Genomic DNA, 17,190 nt, shown 5'->3' with positions numbered 1-17,190 from the left:
ACTGGGGGGTAACTGTTGTGGAACCAGACTTCTCATAGGTCACTGTACGGACGGAAGAAATATACGTTCGCACACAAATCGGCAGGGTGTATGTCTGACATCAAGGACAGCGGATTTTGACTTATTTATAACAACATTTAATTCCGATTTGAAAAACAAGCAAGAATACAATAATCCGAGATAGTATAGAGATGTTCTCTGCGCAGAGGCAGTGATTTTGATGAGACATTAACAGTATATGACTTTCTACACAAGCAACTCCGTGCTAAACAGGCAGGCAGGTTACTGCAGAGATTTCAGACATTCATATGCTATTCAGATTTTGGGATATCTATTAACATTGTCTACTTTTTCAGATAAGATGTTGGCTGGTATATTTAGAAGACCCATCCTTACTGCTCACAAGGTGAGTTTACCTGTAAGAGGAGACTAAACATTGTTTCATGTCATGTCCATCTACTCATCTTATTGAATCTCTTTCCATGGATGCATTGGGACTCTCTACAGCAGATGTCCTGGCTGTCTGCTGGTGCCTCAGCCTGGGTTTCTGATGCCTCTTATAGTTCCTGTCCCCTGTGGCCCTGCAGGGTCTCCTCGGCCAGGCTGCTCCCTAAAATAAGTGATGCTGTTGGTCTATTGAGGACACAGTACTTCCACAGCTCTGCTGCAAGGCTGAAGAAACGACAACAACCAGAGCCTCCACCCAGAGAGTTGGACCTGCTCCGTTATGACATGAGAGACCTGGGAAAGAGCCCCAAACCAGCGTTGTACCTGAGCCTCTCCAGCCTTATCCCTTTCATCGCTGCTCCGATCGTCATGGCTGTGACCGAGACCTACCTGCCAGAAGTGGCCTTCGCCCAGGTGGCCTATGGAGCGTCTATCTTGTCTTTCCTGGGCGGTGCGCGGTGGGGCTTTGCCATCCCGGAGACTAGCCCGGCCAAGCCAGACTGGATCAACCTGGCCAATAGCGTGGTTCCATCCCTGTTAGCCTGGCTGGCCATGCTGTTCAGTGACACTATTACCCCAGCAGCTATGATGGTCATCATGGGGCTAGGCATCTCCCTACACTATGACCTGTCTCTGCTGCCCACCTACCCCAGCTGGTTCAAAGCCCTGCGTACTATACTGTCGGTGGTGGCCTTCCTCTCACTGGTGGCCACACTGGTTCTCAAGGGAGTTTACCCGGAGAAGATTATATTTTCAGAGCAATGAATTCATGCTACAGAGTACAGACACATTGTAATTGAACATACTTTAAGTGTGAATGGAAAGATCTATAAAATGGTAAAGAGTGTTTGTGATGGCATATGTTTGTTTGTTTTATTTATGGTACTTAAAAATGGCTGACTGATACTAAATGTGTATCCTTTAGGCTCTGGTTCTGGCAATACTGTAACAAGCAGGTGGTACGTTTCAGACATCTGCTGTATATCCATGTGGTGGTGTGCCAGTGTCATGCATTATTATTGCAGATAATAAAACAATGGAATGGCGGCGTGGCCTGCCTCAGCCTACAATGAATGAATGTGTGAAAGGCTTGAAAGAACGGACTCTGCACACCTTTGTATTAAAATATTGACTTTTTTATTGTAAAACAGGAGTATTTAATTTAACAAAACTTTGGAAAAAAGGCAAGACAAATTGGATGGAAGGACAGGCCCACAGGTCCCATGCAGAGATCTGAACAAATCACACAATAAGGCACATACTCCTTTTTCATGGACCCAAGATGTGCAAAACAAAATTTGCATGACTCCTCCTTCCAACAAGACAGGAGCCATCTTCTATTTCACCCTGGCACTCAAATTTAGAACACAACCCTAATTCCGCCAGAATATTTTTTATTTTATTTCTCCAGTAACTGACCGTGTCTAGTGCGTTACGTAAAAATAATAACATTATCTAAGGTTTGTGCATCTCAGGTGAAACATGTAAAAAGACCTTTGTATCTTTCTTTGGTAATGGGGTATACATGGGAAGCTTGGGTAAACTTGAAATACGTAAACCGCTATAGTGTTTGACTAATGACCATTCAGACTGCCTTGGAAAGTTTGTGTGCGTGGTTGTAAAATAAAAGGTCCCAGGACAATGGACTAACACCCTAGCAACAACTAGATTAAGTCCAGGCTTTGGTGGAACAGGTAAACAGTATTTTTGCATTTCGCAATTTACCCCAACAAATGTCACTGAAAATATGGAGGGAAATGGTATCAAATAATCTAACTGACACACATATGCGAACCCACACACACTAATACAATACCACTCATCACTTAGAGATGCCCAGCCCAGTCCTCATGTACTCGTACACCACATAGCTGATACTGACAGCTGGGATGACTTTCATGAAGTTGGGCAGGATTCCACGATACAGTCCAAAGAATCCTTCTTTCTCCAAGATCTTTTTCACCAGATGGTTCATGGTCACCTGCTCTGAGCCTTCGATGGATGCTGAGAGAAAAGGGAAAGGCAGGGAGGAAATTAAGTTGGTATTACCATGGACTAATTTGAATCGATCAACACCATTTCCTCTATAGATTGTAAAGAGTAATTGCTAAGGTTATATATTTTGAAGACTATGGTTTCGTGGATATAATTCAGTCAGTCATCTTGGCCATGATAATACATCGTGTTTGAGACCGGAGTGGGATTTGGTGTTTCTTTCAACCTGGTCTCAGATTGAGAATTTTTTATTATTCTGTACATAAATCCGAGACACTCAATTTAGTATGATATGTTTCGTATGGTATGTATTAATTTGTGGATGTCCATCAAATATTTCGCATTATATGTTCCGAATTGCAATTCGTATGATATGTTCCGAATTTAAATTTGTACAATATGTTATGAATTCCAATTTCCTGTGGCTAACGCTAACGTTAGCTAGGCTAGAGGTTAGTGTTAAGACGTCCGCACGCTTTCCAGCTGAAACAGTTCAGAAGTGTTTCTGCATATATTATGATGACATTTTTATGTTTTATACTAAGGTAAAGGATTTTTCGGGCTGTTCGGGCACACAACATTTATTCCCAAGGCCAGCCAAAGTTCAGGAGCCGAAGTGTACACCACTTTGTCCGTGAAATGTAGGGATTCTTTGTCATTCAACGAGAGACGACTCGTTTTCATGCACATTTTTTCATTGAGAAATAATACACCAAACGTCTTAGATGTAAAATTGGGCAACTAAGATCTCAGCAAAAACATCAAAATTAATGACATATTTCTTGAGTTATCTTAGATTTATTCTGTCTATTTTGAGGAAGTGTATACTGGCTACGGCATCTTAAAATGGCCAAACAGTACTATTGCCACTTTGTTCTTGTTTTTTTAAGCGAAGGTCTTTTAAGAGAGTATGCGAGCACACTCGTTTGATTCACCTAGCCGGGTTAAGGTTAGTTGTTAGGTTAAAAGGTTAGGGTAGCTAACATGCTAAGTAATTGTAAATTAGCTACAAGTATTTTTACTTGTAAGTTGCTAATTAGCTAAAATGCTAAACATGTCCATGATGAGATTCAGACATTCAACCTATGGGTTGCTAGACGTTTGCCTTATAAACCCATCCATCCATTCACCCCAACCAACCACCCTCCTTTTGTTTTTGTCTTAAGTAACCGTTTTCTTATGTAACCACACCATAAGAGCGTTGGTGTGTCAGTGTCTGGATTGAATCCCAGAGCTGACAATGGGTTGGGTTAAATGCAGAAGACACATTTCAGTTGAATGCATTCAGTTGTACAACTGACTAGGTATTCCCAATTACCTTACTATGTTACATCTAGTCTATAAGACCAGTCTGTTTCAATATGTGACAGTGTTCTAACACTTTGTACAGTCACAGGTTTGGGTTTTGAGTGATCTCTGAGATAGGACGGTTACCTGCTGCCTGCATCCTGGTTCGGATCAGAGCCAGGGGATAACTGGCCAGCTGGCCACAGGTGCTGGAGATGGTACCACAGGCCAACAACACCAGGATCCCAGGGTTGGCTGTGTCTTTGGCATAACGGGCCAGCCACGCATTCTTCAGACTCTGAGGTAAGAAGGGGTAGAGTAGAGCACAAAGAGAGTCAGGAATCATGATTAGGCCAAGAGATCACAATCACCTACATTTAGTGGTACAACTGGGTCAACATCAAAGGTTTTTGCTGTATAACCAAAAACCAAAGAAGTACAACACAAAACAGCACACATATATCTGGGACCAGGCTATACCAATGACCTGTCCAAAACCTAAAAAACTGTTTTATCCAGTTAGAAATGTTTGGACACACCTCGTACACTGCCAGGTCTATCCCAGCATATGGAATGATGCCCAGGATGTTTGGAACGTAGCCCTTATAGAAGGCCTTCATGCCCTCCTTCTTCAGGATCTTCTTGGCACAGTCGAACATTCCTGAGTACTGTCCAGTCTTCCTCAGCGTAAGCCTAGTCTTCATTACCTAAAAGGACAAAGCAGAGAGACTTTAGCTGGTTATAAAACTACACAGAATATATTCTCTCTCTGCACTCCCCTCCTCTCTCCTTCCTGCTCATGTTAATCCCCATTTATTTATCTCCTCTATCCTTCCCTTCTCTCTACTCCCCTCCACTTCATTCCCATCCCATTCCCCTCGCATCCTCTCACCTCCATGGGATAGATGGCCGTCTGAGCCGTGGCCCCGGCCAGTGACCCAGCAATGAACCTCTCGTGGGTCTGGACCTTCCCTCCCTCTGACGACAGCATCTTCTTATACTGCCAAGAGGAACAGAGCCAACAAAGTGAAACTGTGCTGATGGCCCAGAGACATACATACAGAATACAATTGCAGTAGACATAATGCCCGGTCTTGCGGTTACATGGTTAACCAGATAAGAAAAAAGTAACTTGAAATAGACCTGATCCACAGGTCTTAAAAACAACGAAGAGTGGCGGTTGATTGTTTCTCACCTGTTCGTAGGCCATGAACTTGATGGCTGTCTCAGGCGCGATTTTCAGGACATTGGTCCCGTTGCCCCTCCACAGGGAGCTGACGCCCCCCTCCTTTATCATCTGCTTGAAGCCCCCCACCAGACTGATCTTATTGGTCTTGGAGCCGTGCACCTGAGAAAAAGAAATCACAGATAATCAGGGTTCGGGGAAGGGGGGGCATTGATATTTAAATTATTGTGGGGGCCCCCTCCTTAGCTCCCTGTAATTGGATCCCTGCAGGTAGGATCACCCCATGTCATCCAAACATCACAACAAAGGTACATTTATTTGATATGGTCCTGACATTTACTGTATACTGCATCTAACTTTACCAAGAAGGACATACACAATACATTTCTTGGACATATGCTTAATAGAGTTATGCATGTAGGCCCACAGTACATACCTGCATGAACACCTTCATCCTGTCCAGAGGGGCGGTGCCTGTACGAGAGACCGCCCCAGCCATGGCGCCAGCTGCCAACTGTTTCCACCATACACCTGTTGTCTTCTCCTCCTCTGTGAACTCATCAGGGATGGTGAGGCTGTCCCCAATATCCAGAACCTATCACAATACACATGCACACTGTTAACGAATATAGCCAACATTTAGAAACACTGAGTTTGCAGCCAATAAAGTCTTGACACGCGTGTTCTTACGCAAGAAAACACGCACCCCCAATCAATACTATTGATTTCCAGGTCGAATAAATAAGTAGTTCGTTCGAACAAAAAGTTAAAGTTAAATAAATTACCAGTAGCCTAAACAACATTGCAATTATGCATCGCATAAATGCATATGAATGCATAAAACTATAGAAGCGCGTGGCGTGGACAAGGTTTAATTCTAGACCGACAACAACAGCACCTCCATACTAAACTTGATTCGGTCCATTTTGGTTCAAAGTGTGCTGAAATATTCTAGTAACGAATTAAAATATACGTGGGTCTGGGAGTAGCAAAGCGCATTTTTCGGAAAAGTGCGAAACACCACATCGAAAGAGCGTCAAGCAGAACAAATGCTGATAACATTATGAATATTTTTTTATGAATGAGGAGGCAACGGAGGCTCAATTATGAGCAGCATCATCAAAATCATCAGGGTGACCAACATGTAAAGGAGATGGGTCCTATTTGATAATATCTCACCAAGATCTATAAGTCCCACTCACTAATTACGTCTGTCCTTCACCAGAGACCCGAACCCCACAACTGCAGCACTGCACAGCAACAAACCCTTCACCCTTCTCCTCCCAAGACCTGTGACATAAGACCAGAGGGGTATTCTAGCACGATCAAATCAATTACTTAGCTAACTTTGATGAACAACCAGAACTAACTATAGATTTTTCAGTTCAGTAAAAACCTAAACTTAGATAAGTGATTTTGGATGTTGAAACAATGAGAACATGTAGGAAAGTTAGCTAACTAAATCACTGACCCAGCTTTGTAGTATACCCCTCAGCACTGTCCAAACACCCTGACCAATTATAATGTCATGCCATCCTTGAACCTAATCCTACCGAACCCTTGATGTTTTACCTTGGCCTAATTCTCACTTTATGTAACATGGTGTGTCTCATGTGTATGTCTACATGCACACCACTGATACCAATTACAGCATGTTAGCTCAACAATGCAAAACACTCATTTAACAATATGGTACAATGGAAACAAATGTCCCATTTCAACAATTACATACCAGTATATTATTACTGTGGTACAATTGTGTTATTATCAAGTCACAGCAGATGGCTCCAATTTTTTAGGACAAAAATGACCACCTTCAATGTAATGCAAATTCAATGCACCATTTTCAATACAACAATGAAAACAAAACTTAGAAGACAACTCTGGATGCAGTAATGAACATAATCAACAGATTTGCCACCAACAATATAAACAAACCAAAACAATTTATGTGCATACTGACTTCCAGGACCAATACGATCACCTCAGTGCTCAGTGTTGGTAAAGACATGTACTTTATCATGGACAAAACAAAGTCTAAATTCAGTTTAAGTCCATTGTGACACCTGAGCTGATAGAACAGAGGAGTGACCTTACCGTAGAATTTGTAATTTAATAGGATCTCTATGGAACTTACCACCTCAAGCTCCACCTCATAGATATTTCCATCATCCTCAAAATCAATATAGAACCACTTTTCTTTGGGATGCTGCAGCAGTGCCATGTCGCCCCAGCCCGAATCTGAGCCGTGATACTGATCCTGGTACTGGTCGGTCTGTCGATTCGGAGCCATGCAATAGCCAGTTGTATGTACTGGGCCAGCCAGTCAACGTCCCAGTGGTACTTTAGCCTACCTCCACCCCAATAACAACAATATGGTCCTATCCCGCCCAGACTGACATCACATTGACTTCCTTACCCCCCACACCGTCCCAAGCCACTAACAAGCTAATCCCCTCCTAGGACAGCCTTAAATTAGCTTACCGTAGCCTAGTTTAGCTAAGTCATGCAGGTTTATTCAACCTCTCTCTCTTGGGTGGATGAATGGGCAGAGGATCCAAAGCTCTCCAGGATCAGGTTTGGAGAGCACTGTTGTAGGACATGAGGATATCAAAATGTTCAGCAATAAAAACTGCACCCCCAGGTTGCACTGCCACATGACCTGTCAGTTTGTTGACTGTTCCTTCCTCTACTGCGACTGGCTGCTTCCCTCCACATCACTGCCTGTCTTTCATTCAGGAGACAATCCTCCCCTCTACATGAGTGTATAAACAGAAGACAAAGCCTATTACTTCACCTCTATCTCTCCTCCTCTCCCTCCTTTGCCTGTTTCTTGATTGACTATTGACTCAGTCTGATCCCATTGACATAGAGAGGAACCATGTCATTACACAAGTCCTGGGACCTCTCCAGAACCAGCAGGAAAGGAACTCTAATTCACAACTCTTCCCTCTACTGTCTGTCAAACTGTTGTGAAGGGCAGACAGGGTACCGCAGCATTGCACTGTCCTTATGTAATGACAGTTGAAGCATTGTTTCAACAATAGTTACTGTATTCAACCTAACCCTAACCCTTTTGTTACAAGTTGAGCTTGTGCGCAAGGTGCAAAATTGTCACCACCAATCTTTTGATATGTGATTGTGATATAGTTGAGCTCATTTGTCAATTGCCGACTACAACAGGTGTAGACTTTACCGTGAAATGCGTTCTTACGAGCCCTTTCCCAGCAATGCAGTTAAAAAGTAAGTAAGTTAGCAAATAAAAATAGAACAATTGTAACACAATAAATAATAATAAGGCTTTATACAAGGAGTACCGGTACCATGTCAATGTGCCAGGGTATGAGGTAGTTGAGGTAATACGTACATGTAGGTAGGGGTAAAAGTGACTAGGTAATCAGGATACGTAATAAACAGAGTAGCAGCAGCGTATTTGAAGTGTTTGAAAGTGTGTGTATGTGTGTGGCGTCAATATGCATGTGTGAGTGTCTTTTGTGTGCGTGCGTGTGTGTGTGAGTGTCTTGTGTGTGTGTGTGTGTGTGTGTCTTGTGTGTGTGTGTGTGTGTCTGTGTGTGTGTGTGTGTGTGTGTGTGTGTGTGTGTGTGTGTGTGTGTGTGTGTGTGTGTGTGTGTGTGTGTGTGTGTGTGTGTGTGTGTGTGTGTGTGTGTGTGTGTGTGTGTGTGTGTGTGTGTGTGTGTGTGTGTGTGTTGGAGTGTCAGTGTAAGCATGTCTGACTGTGTGGGTAGAGTCCAGTGATTGTACATTAGAGTCAGTGTAAGAGAGTCAGTGCAAAAAAAGGGTCAAGGCAAATAGTCCAGGTAGGCATTTGATTAACTGTTCAGCAGTCTTTTGGCTTGGGGGTAGAAGCTGTTCAGGTGCCTTTTTGTCCCACACTTGGCGCTCCGGTACCGCTTGCCGTGCGGTAGCAAAGAGAACAGTCTATGGCTAGGGTGGTTGGGGTCTTTGACAATTTACCGGCTAGTATAGAGGTCCTGGATGGCAGGGAGCTCGGCCCCAATGATGTACTGGGCCATCCACACCACCCTCTGTAGCATCTTGCGATCAAGGGCGGTGCAGTTGTCATACCAAGCGGTGATGCAGTCGGGTCAAGATGCTGCTATAGAACTGTTTAAGGATCTGAGGGGCCATGCCAAATCTTTTCAACCTTCTGAAGGGGAAGAGGCACTGTCGCGGCTTCTTCACGACTGAGCTGGTGTGAGAAGACCATGTTAAGTCTTTAGTGATGTGGACACCGTGGAACTTGAAGCTCTCGACCTGCTCCAGTACAGCCCCACTGATGTTTCCTGTAGTCCACGATCAGCTCCTTTGTCTTGCTAACGTTGAGGGAGAGGTTGTTGTCCTGGCACCACACTGCCAGGCCTCTGACCTCGTCCCTGTAGGACTACCACCTTTGTGTCATCAGCAAACTTAATAAGGGTGTACAGGAGGGGACTAAGTACACACCCCTGAGGGGGCCCCGTGTTGAGGGTCAGCATGGCTGATGTGCTGTTCCCTACCCTCATCACCTGGGGGCGGCCCGTCAGAAAGTTCAGGATCTAGTTGCAGAGGGATGTGTTGAAGCTTGGTAATGAGCTTGGAGGGGACTGTTGTGTTGAACACTGAGCTGTAGTTAATGAACAGCATTCTCACATAGGTATTCCTATTGTCCAGGTGGGAGAGAGCAGTGTGGAGTGCATAGAGATTGTGTCATCTGTGGATCTGTTGGGGCGGCATGCAAATTAGAGTGGGCCCAGGGTGTCTGGGTTGATGGTGTTGATGTGTGCCATGAACAGTCTTTCAAAGCATTTCATGGGTACAGATGTGAGTGCTACGGGACGATAGTGGTTTAGGCAGGTTACCTTTGAGTTCTTGGTGGTCTTGCTTGAAACATGTTGGAATTACAGATTGGTACAAGGAGATGTTGAAAATGTCTGTGAAAACACTTGCCAGCTGGTCTGGGCATGCTCTGAGAATGCACCCTGATATTCTGTCTGGCCCAGCGGCCTTGCGAGTGTTAACCGTTTAAAATTCGTACTCACATCGGCCATGGAGAGCAAGATCAAACAGTCGTCTGGGACAGCAGGGGCTCCCATGCCTGGCTCAGTGTTGTTTGCCTCGATGCGAGCATAGAAGGCATTCAAGCTCGTCTGGGAGGTTAGCTTCACTGGGCAACTCACGGCTTCATTTCCCTTCGTAATTGTCTGCAAACCCTGACACATCCGAACAGCATCCGAGCCGGTGAAGTATAATTCTAAGTCCTATATATTGACCTTTTCCATGTTTGAATGGCTCGTCGGAGGTCGTAGCTGGTTTTCTTGCAAGCGTCCATGTCCCGTTCCTTGAAAGCGGCCCTACTGTTAACTCCGATGTATCAGGTTGTAGAGATGTGTAGGATAACTCAGCAAGTACACACTCCCAAACACAGACAAACAAACTCAGTCACACAAACATGCAATATATCTCTCTCTCTCTCTCTCTCTCACTCACTCACTCACTCACTGTTGAGTGCTTCCAATAGCGGATAATGTCCTGCAGGTTGGTGGCGGTGTTGAAGAGGAAGTGTTCCCTCCATTCATTCCAGTCCACAGTCATGGTTCCATCTACATCAATGCTGCAGCACAGAGAGACAGAAGGGTGACACTGTCATTGAGTCTGTACAATGGGGCAAAATAACTATAATGGTGCAGCAAATAGAGGACATTCAAGTATTGGTGGTGTATTTTGGATTAACTCCAACAAAGTGTAATGAGAGTGAACATTTTTATTTATTTTGCAGACTGCAAAACAACTAGTGGATTTAGGATAGAAAATGACACTGATATTTCTCAGCTGCCATCTCAAATCCCAACCTGGTTTAACTCCTGACAAGTTCACGGCTGCCCTTCCACTGAGAGCAGACAGCAGCGACAGTAATCAATAAGTAAAGGAGATTACTGAGCCATGCTGTACTTTACTGGAGATCTGCTCTCCCTGTCTATTTCTATATCTCTTCTATCTTGCTTCATCTCTCTCTCCACTTATCTCTCCAGTATTTGTTAGACAAAAAGTGAGTCAGTCCATCTGAGTGCTTTGTTTATGGAAATTAACACTGTCTGTCATTCCCTGTCCTGTAGTAACTCTTCTAACTCAACTATAATATATTTAAAGAATATAATATGTATGCTATCAACACAGGCTAGAAACTACACATCAATGTAATGGCACTTCCTGGTTTTCATTCTAGGTGTTTATCATCCACTCTCATCCCCAGTCAGCGGCTGTATTAATGTTATCAGCTCCACTGCAGGAGGGCTTAGCTGGGCTAGAATGCAGCCATGCAGAGGTCCCCACCCACCACAAGCAGAGGATAGTGAAAGTGCCAGGCCCAACATAAACATTTAATGACAGAACAACCACAGAGTAAGCTCAGATAACATGCGGGAGTTTATGTACTGTATCCTCAAAGTAAATATATGCCCAATGTGGGTTGTTTAACAGCTGATGCCACCATGACACCAGACAGTGAGATATATGACTGAGGGCCTACGTCTGAAGGATCTTCTCTGCCTCTTCCTTGCTGATGTCCATCCCCAGGTCGGCAAGGGACTGCTTTATCTCCATGTAGTCAATGCGTCCTGTAGGAAAAAACAATGCCATGAGATAAAATATTGAATAATTTACATTGAATCAAATAATTGACTGTATTTTAAGTATTGATATATTGTAGTGGGATTAGACTACTATACCATCATTGTTTTTATCCAGGCTCTTGAACGTCAGCAGCAGTTTCTTCTCATGATCCTTCAGGTACTTGGAGAACTCATTGATATCAAGACCCTCGTCGTTGTCCTGGTCTCCAGATGAAACTATTTTCTGGGAATAATAAAACAAAAACACATTTACAAACCACCCCCATTGTACATTTTCTTAGTGTAGACATTCCTAGCTTGAAATAATAATTGTATAATCTCTCCAAAACCCTTACATGAAATACTTTCACTGGAGAGCGGCAGCTGGCTGTTCAACCTTTAGGTGGACTATTGTGCCACCTACTGTTTTCTTTATAGAGAACACTGAGGATTCATTGAATTTACAGGGATGCTGTACTGTAGACTGTAAGACCAAATCAATATAATGGGGTCAAAGTGCATTGGTGTGTTGCCTCACTCAGGGATGGGCTACCTGACTTTAAAATGATCTAATCTATATGTCAACTCAACTTCCATACAACAGGGGATAGATTCATATCATTATAAGTATCAAGGATGAGCTGATGCTGACCTTCGTGGATGAATGTTTTAGGGTTTGGGTTAAGTTGCCTTTCACTTTTCTGTGCAAACAGATAAATGAAAAGTCATAAGGCTGTGACTGGGAGAAAACTAAGGAACGCAGGAATGCCATATTTTACCTCTAAAAGGTGTGTCCTTATCCTTAGTGGCACCGCAACAATAAAACCTTGCCTTTCCTGTTTCAACTTTTGAAGCTACAGGCAAAATTATCTCTAATGATGCCCTATTCTTGCAGCTTTCAGATGGCACAGTAGGCTACCCGGTACTATATGACAGATCCAGGTGTTATCTATATGTATATGGAAATAAATATGGAAATGTTAAGATACTGAGTCTTATCAAGAACCAACATCCTCAGTCATATCTAGGGAAATGATGACATGGGATGCCCATGTGCAATACACTCTCTTTATGATATAGGATACGTGTAATACAGTGAATGGATTGTTTAATGGTAATCCTTTAAAGAGAGGTGAAGTACTGCAAGATATGCAGAACTTCACCTAAGCTACCTGCTGCCCCAGTGGTTAGAGTATCTGTCGATGTGCCCTTGAGCAAGGCACTTAACACTAATTGCTCCTGTAAGTTGCTCTGGATAAGAGTGTCTGCTAAATGACAAACAAATAATAGATTAGAAAACATTTAATTTTGTATAGCTTAGTAAGTCAAACCTATCCCTTGTCACTGGTTAAAATCCATCTGCCAACACTATTTGCCAATGGGAGGGGCCACAACCTTCATCTTGTGTAGATCTATAACTTGCTCTACACAATAATGTCATTGTGACACTAAAATAACACGTTTTTTTCATATATTTCCTTGGCATCTGTCAACTCGATTTGCCAATGGGAGGGGCTACAACCACCATATTGTGTAAATCTATAAATTGCTCTACACAATAATGTCATTGTGACACTAAAATAACACATTTTTTGTCATATAGACAGTCTATCTGTTCACATGTAAAGCGCTATTTACTTGCGCGTCTCCTTTCCCGAAAGCAATGCCCAAAGCAGAGAGGCCCTCTTTGAGTTCTGCAACATCCACTTTTCCATCTTTGTTGGTATCTAATTTCTCAAATAATTCTTCATAAGTCTTCTGAGCGTCACTGGCACAATGTGAATCTGTAAACACGAGTTTTCTTACGACTTGATACATTGTTGCAGTTATCCAAAATTCAAAGGATTCACTCGAAAAACTCGACAGGATAATGAATACAGGAGACCGCGGAGAAAAACTGGAAGATCAATTGCGTGCCACTGCCAACTGTGGTTTGGCCAGAGACGGAAGAGGAAGCGAGACATCTAACTCCCGCATTTTTTTCTGGTTACATTACTGTCAATGAGCTAAGCGGACCCGACCCAGCTGCTATCGCATTGATGTCAGAAGGAGAACCACCCCGTTAAGCAGACCGGAACGGACATTTTTTTCAACGGTAAACGGCCTGAGTGATCCATCTTCATTCTTCCACCATCTTTGGTTTGAGTGTCAAGAGGACTTCCGCGATTTGCAGCCTCGAATCGCAATAAAATATGTGTCATAATTCAGTAGCATTCACTGATCAACAATAATTTATGTTAACAACTATATAACTACTTTCAGATAGAATAAATCCTGGCAGGGTAAGCTGCCTGGAAAAAAGGTGGGTTTTGAGACCTCCTCTCATTTCATTTTGGATGGACACACCCTATAGTGTAAACAAGTAGCCTAGTCTATTCTATCAGTGTGTCTCCCCAGAGCCTATACACCACTCCCTACTGCTTTGTACCCATCTGGAAGCGTGTGGATTCCCCAGTAAAGCCTATTGATATGCTGTTTTCTCGACCGTAGCCTATCATATCTTTGGTGCAACAGAGATTTCAATAGGAAGGAAAGTTAGACAAATTAGTTTGGTTACAGTCTCTCCCCTCCTTATAAGCCCTCCTACTCCACCCATCACCACGTTTCTGTTAGTCATCTGAATAGATTCTCTGCCCTGCCCAACTCTGACAGCTGAGTATGCAGTGTAGTATGGTCTGTAAATTATATGATCTCCCTGTAACTCACTGTCTGCTACATAATGTATTTATAACTTATATAACCAATCATCTCTGTTTCTCTCTATCTCTCTGTGTGTGTGTGTGTGTGTGTGTGTGTGTGTGTGTGTGTGTGTGTGTGTGTGTGTGTGTGTGTGTGTGTGTGTGTGTGTGTGTGTGTGTGTGTGTGTGTGTGTGTGTGTGTGTGTGTGTGTGTGTGTGCGTGCGTGTGTGTGTGTGTGTAAGTCCGCTCATTTGCCACAAGATGGTGACAAAGTACTGCTGCCTTTTTCATTCAGACACCGATACATTGTACTGTTAAGGACTGGATGCACTCTTCTTTCCCTCTTTACATTTTTTCTTTAATGTCACTTATTGGCTGGGGAGTTAATAAAATATGGAAACAGAAGAGATCCCAACTTTAAAAACAGTAACAAACAAGTTAACCAAAAGAAAGAAACAGATTGACCGCAGCGCTTATAATGTAGGTGACCTGGAACGCACCATCAGTCCCTTATAAATAAAGGTGACCCGGAACGAGCCCGAAGACTTCCTCCGCGGCTGACTGTAGCACGAATATTGTCATTCACCAATCATCGCTGCTGCTATGGGGGTGTAAAAAGGACTGACATCCATAGAAGAAAGACACATTATCAGGCTAAACTAACGGTTTATGGATTTCATGATGATGAAGAAAAAGAAATTCAAGTTTAAAGTGGATTTCGAGCTGGATGAGCTCTCTTCTGTCCCCTTTGTCAACGGTGTCCTGTTTTGTAAAGTCCGACTCCTTGATGGTGGTTTCTCCGAGGAGTCGTCTCGGTAAGAATGCTAACGTTAACTGCTAGCTAGCTAGCAACTCAATGCTAGATAATGTTTTATTTTCTTGTACCTGTGTCTGTTATCTGTTATGTTCAGAATTTCCAATATTAGGCAATAGCCATACATTGCTAGTTCGCTGGGTATAACATTGTTACCGTAACCTAGATAACGTTAGCTGGCTGCCAGGCTAGCAACCGTCATCTGACTAGCACCATCACATCGGTGCACAGCTTCGGCTGTAAACAATGCCAGGTTGGATCGGCATGTATAGCTAGCAAGGAAGGTACTGCTAAACCCTGTCGTTAGTATGCACAATAGATGTCTGTCTGCGAGGATGATGGAGTGGAGAGTCACAAGTAGGAACATGTTCCATTTTACATTTGAGAATATTGTCAGTATCACACTACAATGGTGCATGACATGGTCAAAGTCCAGGCACAGTAAATGGGTGATATATCAAAAATAAATACAGGCAACACTTTACATTATAGTGCCCTTATTACTGTGTAATTACTCCTCGAAGTAGCGTGTGACAACTACTGACAGGTGTCATAGTGTGCACAGTGCACTCGAATGGTTTTATAATAAATGGTCTGAGTTCATCTCACAGAGTGGATTGTATTTGATTTCATCATGTTTAGCTAATCAAGTAGCTAATCCCCTTTTCTCTGAAAGCCATCTCCTACTGTAGCTTTAACTCCACATGACCCTGATACCTGAGGAGGAGAGAGGAAATGTGGTGTGGAGGCTAAATATGTACAGCAATCCTTCAGCAGAGTCAGTGTGGCTTGCCGTTGTCAATCCAAGCCTCCAGTATTCACTATGACATCATACTTTTTCCTAAACTTTTGTTGCTTCCTCTTTCCATTGATTGACACGATTCTTAGATTTCACAGTGCCATCCATTCAGCAGTGATGTGACCGCAGCTTCTTCCTGATTCATGGTCGTGATGCTGCATCTCTTTGTGCAAGGCAGGATACAGGGACTGAGTCTGGGCGTCTGAAACTGGCTGGCTCGGGTCAGGTTAGCCTACCCAACATCTGGAGCCTGTCCGTAGCTCTGCACACGTCCCCAGGCCCGGATAAGCTTGTCAGATTTGCAGACGTGAGATGGAGCTTAGCCTATGCAGGGGTTTTGTGCAAGCTTGATACTTTAATTTCTAAATGATTTGCCTTTGGCAAATCCTTCTCTTAATCTGGTAAAAACTTCCTCTGACTGAGTGGTAGGCCTGTGTATGAATAGAGCCTCTGTGTTTCTGTCTGTTTGGGTTCCTTTCACTGTGAATAAGCCAGACCACACCATGCCAGCCCCTCTGATGCAATCACTGATTCCTTCAGTGTGCGGGTGCTTCTGTAATGGCCTCAGTAATGGATATTTATGAGTCTGTCAGTGCCACAGTGTTTTCTCTATAATAATTTGTAGCATTTGGGGGGAAAAGGGGTTGATACCTTTGGTTTTCCGCATCTGGGGTCCCCTCCGGAGAATTTCTATGTAGAAGGATTGAGATGCTCAGTTCTGGTGACTTTTTAAAAGGACATTCTACTCCAAAATTAATAGAAAATTATGACACCATCTAAAATGTAATTTCCTCATCCAGAAATGAGCCCAATAACATATTTGTAAAACTATTAGTAAAAAATATTTTAACATATTGGACCTTGCATATAGCTTGCGCATGGTCCATATTATTAGGTATGCTATTAGCAATAAAAATGATCACCTGTAGCCCAACTGATGCAGCATAGTGGCTATAAATAAATAGGGGCTCCGGATTAAGATGCAAAGATGCCTGCAGAAAGAATGGGCTGTCAGCTATGACATGGCACCTTGAGTTTGAAAAAAATCTCTTTTAGTTATTCAACTACCCGTAGGTGTAGTGGTTTTATACCTGGTAATGGAATTACTACACAGAAATGCATAATTATGGCTATAAATGCCATCTTCACATTTCACAAGTTTGGACATCACAGTACAATACACTGATTTTCTTTAATGTACTACTGTACTATCCAAACTGAAACGTATGTCTATGATGCGTTCAGATTTGGTCCAGTCCGGTCTGTCTGTGGACGTTAACATGAAGGCCAGGGTGGACTGACCGAATTTCAACTACTTTTCAACGTCCATCGATGTCCGGTGTCGGTCGGTGCTCAGTGGTTGCTAGTTACAGTA

At 43.2% G+C, this 17,190-nt stretch overlaps 3 protein-coding genes across 5 annotated transcripts in view; 2 read left to right on the top strand and 1 right to left on the bottom strand.

Annotated features, from left to right (window-relative positions):
- The first annotated feature begins 32 nt into the window (after positions 1 to 32).
- On the top strand, positions 33 to 1,595 carry LOC123996680 (transmembrane protein 69-like). Of its 2 annotated transcripts, none has more exons than XM_046300282.1 (3): positions 33 to 277; positions 357 to 406; positions 511 to 1,595. In XM_046300282.1, exons 2-3 carry the CDS (start codon positions 362 to 364, stop codon positions 1,210 to 1,212), a joined length of 747 nt encoding a protein of 248 aa, XP_046156238.1. In that variant the 5' UTR covers positions 33 to 277; positions 357 to 361; the 3' UTR covers positions 1,213 to 1,595. The 2 variants fall into 2 exon arrangements, with proteins under 2 accessions (XP_046156238.1, XP_046156237.1); XM_046300281.1 differs by having other exon boundaries at positions 36 to 277; positions 508 to 1,595.
- On the bottom strand, positions 1,562 to 13,482 carry LOC123996678 (calcium-binding mitochondrial carrier protein SCaMC-1). Its single transcript, XM_046300277.1, has 10 exons — positions 13,162 to 13,482; positions 11,641 to 11,767; positions 11,442 to 11,529; positions 10,415 to 10,526; positions 5,352 to 5,510; positions 4,925 to 5,077; positions 4,622 to 4,729; positions 4,269 to 4,436; positions 3,877 to 4,027; positions 1,562 to 2,451 (listed from the first exon to the last, which is right to left on the bottom strand). The coding sequence occupies exons 1-10, from the start codon at positions 13,339 to 13,341 to the stop codon at positions 2,270 to 2,272; spliced, it is 1,428 nt and encodes a 475-aa protein (XP_046156233.1). The 5' UTR covers positions 13,342 to 13,482; the 3' UTR covers positions 1,562 to 2,269.
- A 1,281-nt stretch (positions 13,483 to 14,763) lies between these two features.
- fam102bb (family with sequence similarity 102 member Bb) overlaps positions 14,764 to 17,190 on the top strand; it is a 28,154-nt gene continuing 25,727 nt past the window's right edge. For both annotated transcript variants that reach the window (XM_046300276.1, XM_046300275.1), the window contains exon 1: positions 14,764 to 15,017. In XM_046300276.1, the coding sequence (XP_046156232.1) occupies positions 14,872 to 15,017 (146 nt within the window). In that variant the 5' untranslated portion in view covers positions 14,764 to 14,871. The remainder of the gene's footprint in view (positions 15,018 to 17,190) is intronic.

The sequence above is a fragment of the Oncorhynchus gorbuscha genome, linkage group LG15, assembly GCF_021184085.1.
Source record: "Oncorhynchus gorbuscha isolate QuinsamMale2020 ecotype Even-year linkage group LG15, OgorEven_v1.0, whole genome shotgun sequence".
NCBI classification, from domain to species: Eukaryota; Metazoa; Chordata; class Actinopteri; order Salmoniformes; family Salmonidae; genus Oncorhynchus; species Oncorhynchus gorbuscha.
The sequence above is the reverse complement of the archived record's forward strand: the minus strand, read 5'-3'. Positions and strand labels throughout refer to the sequence as shown.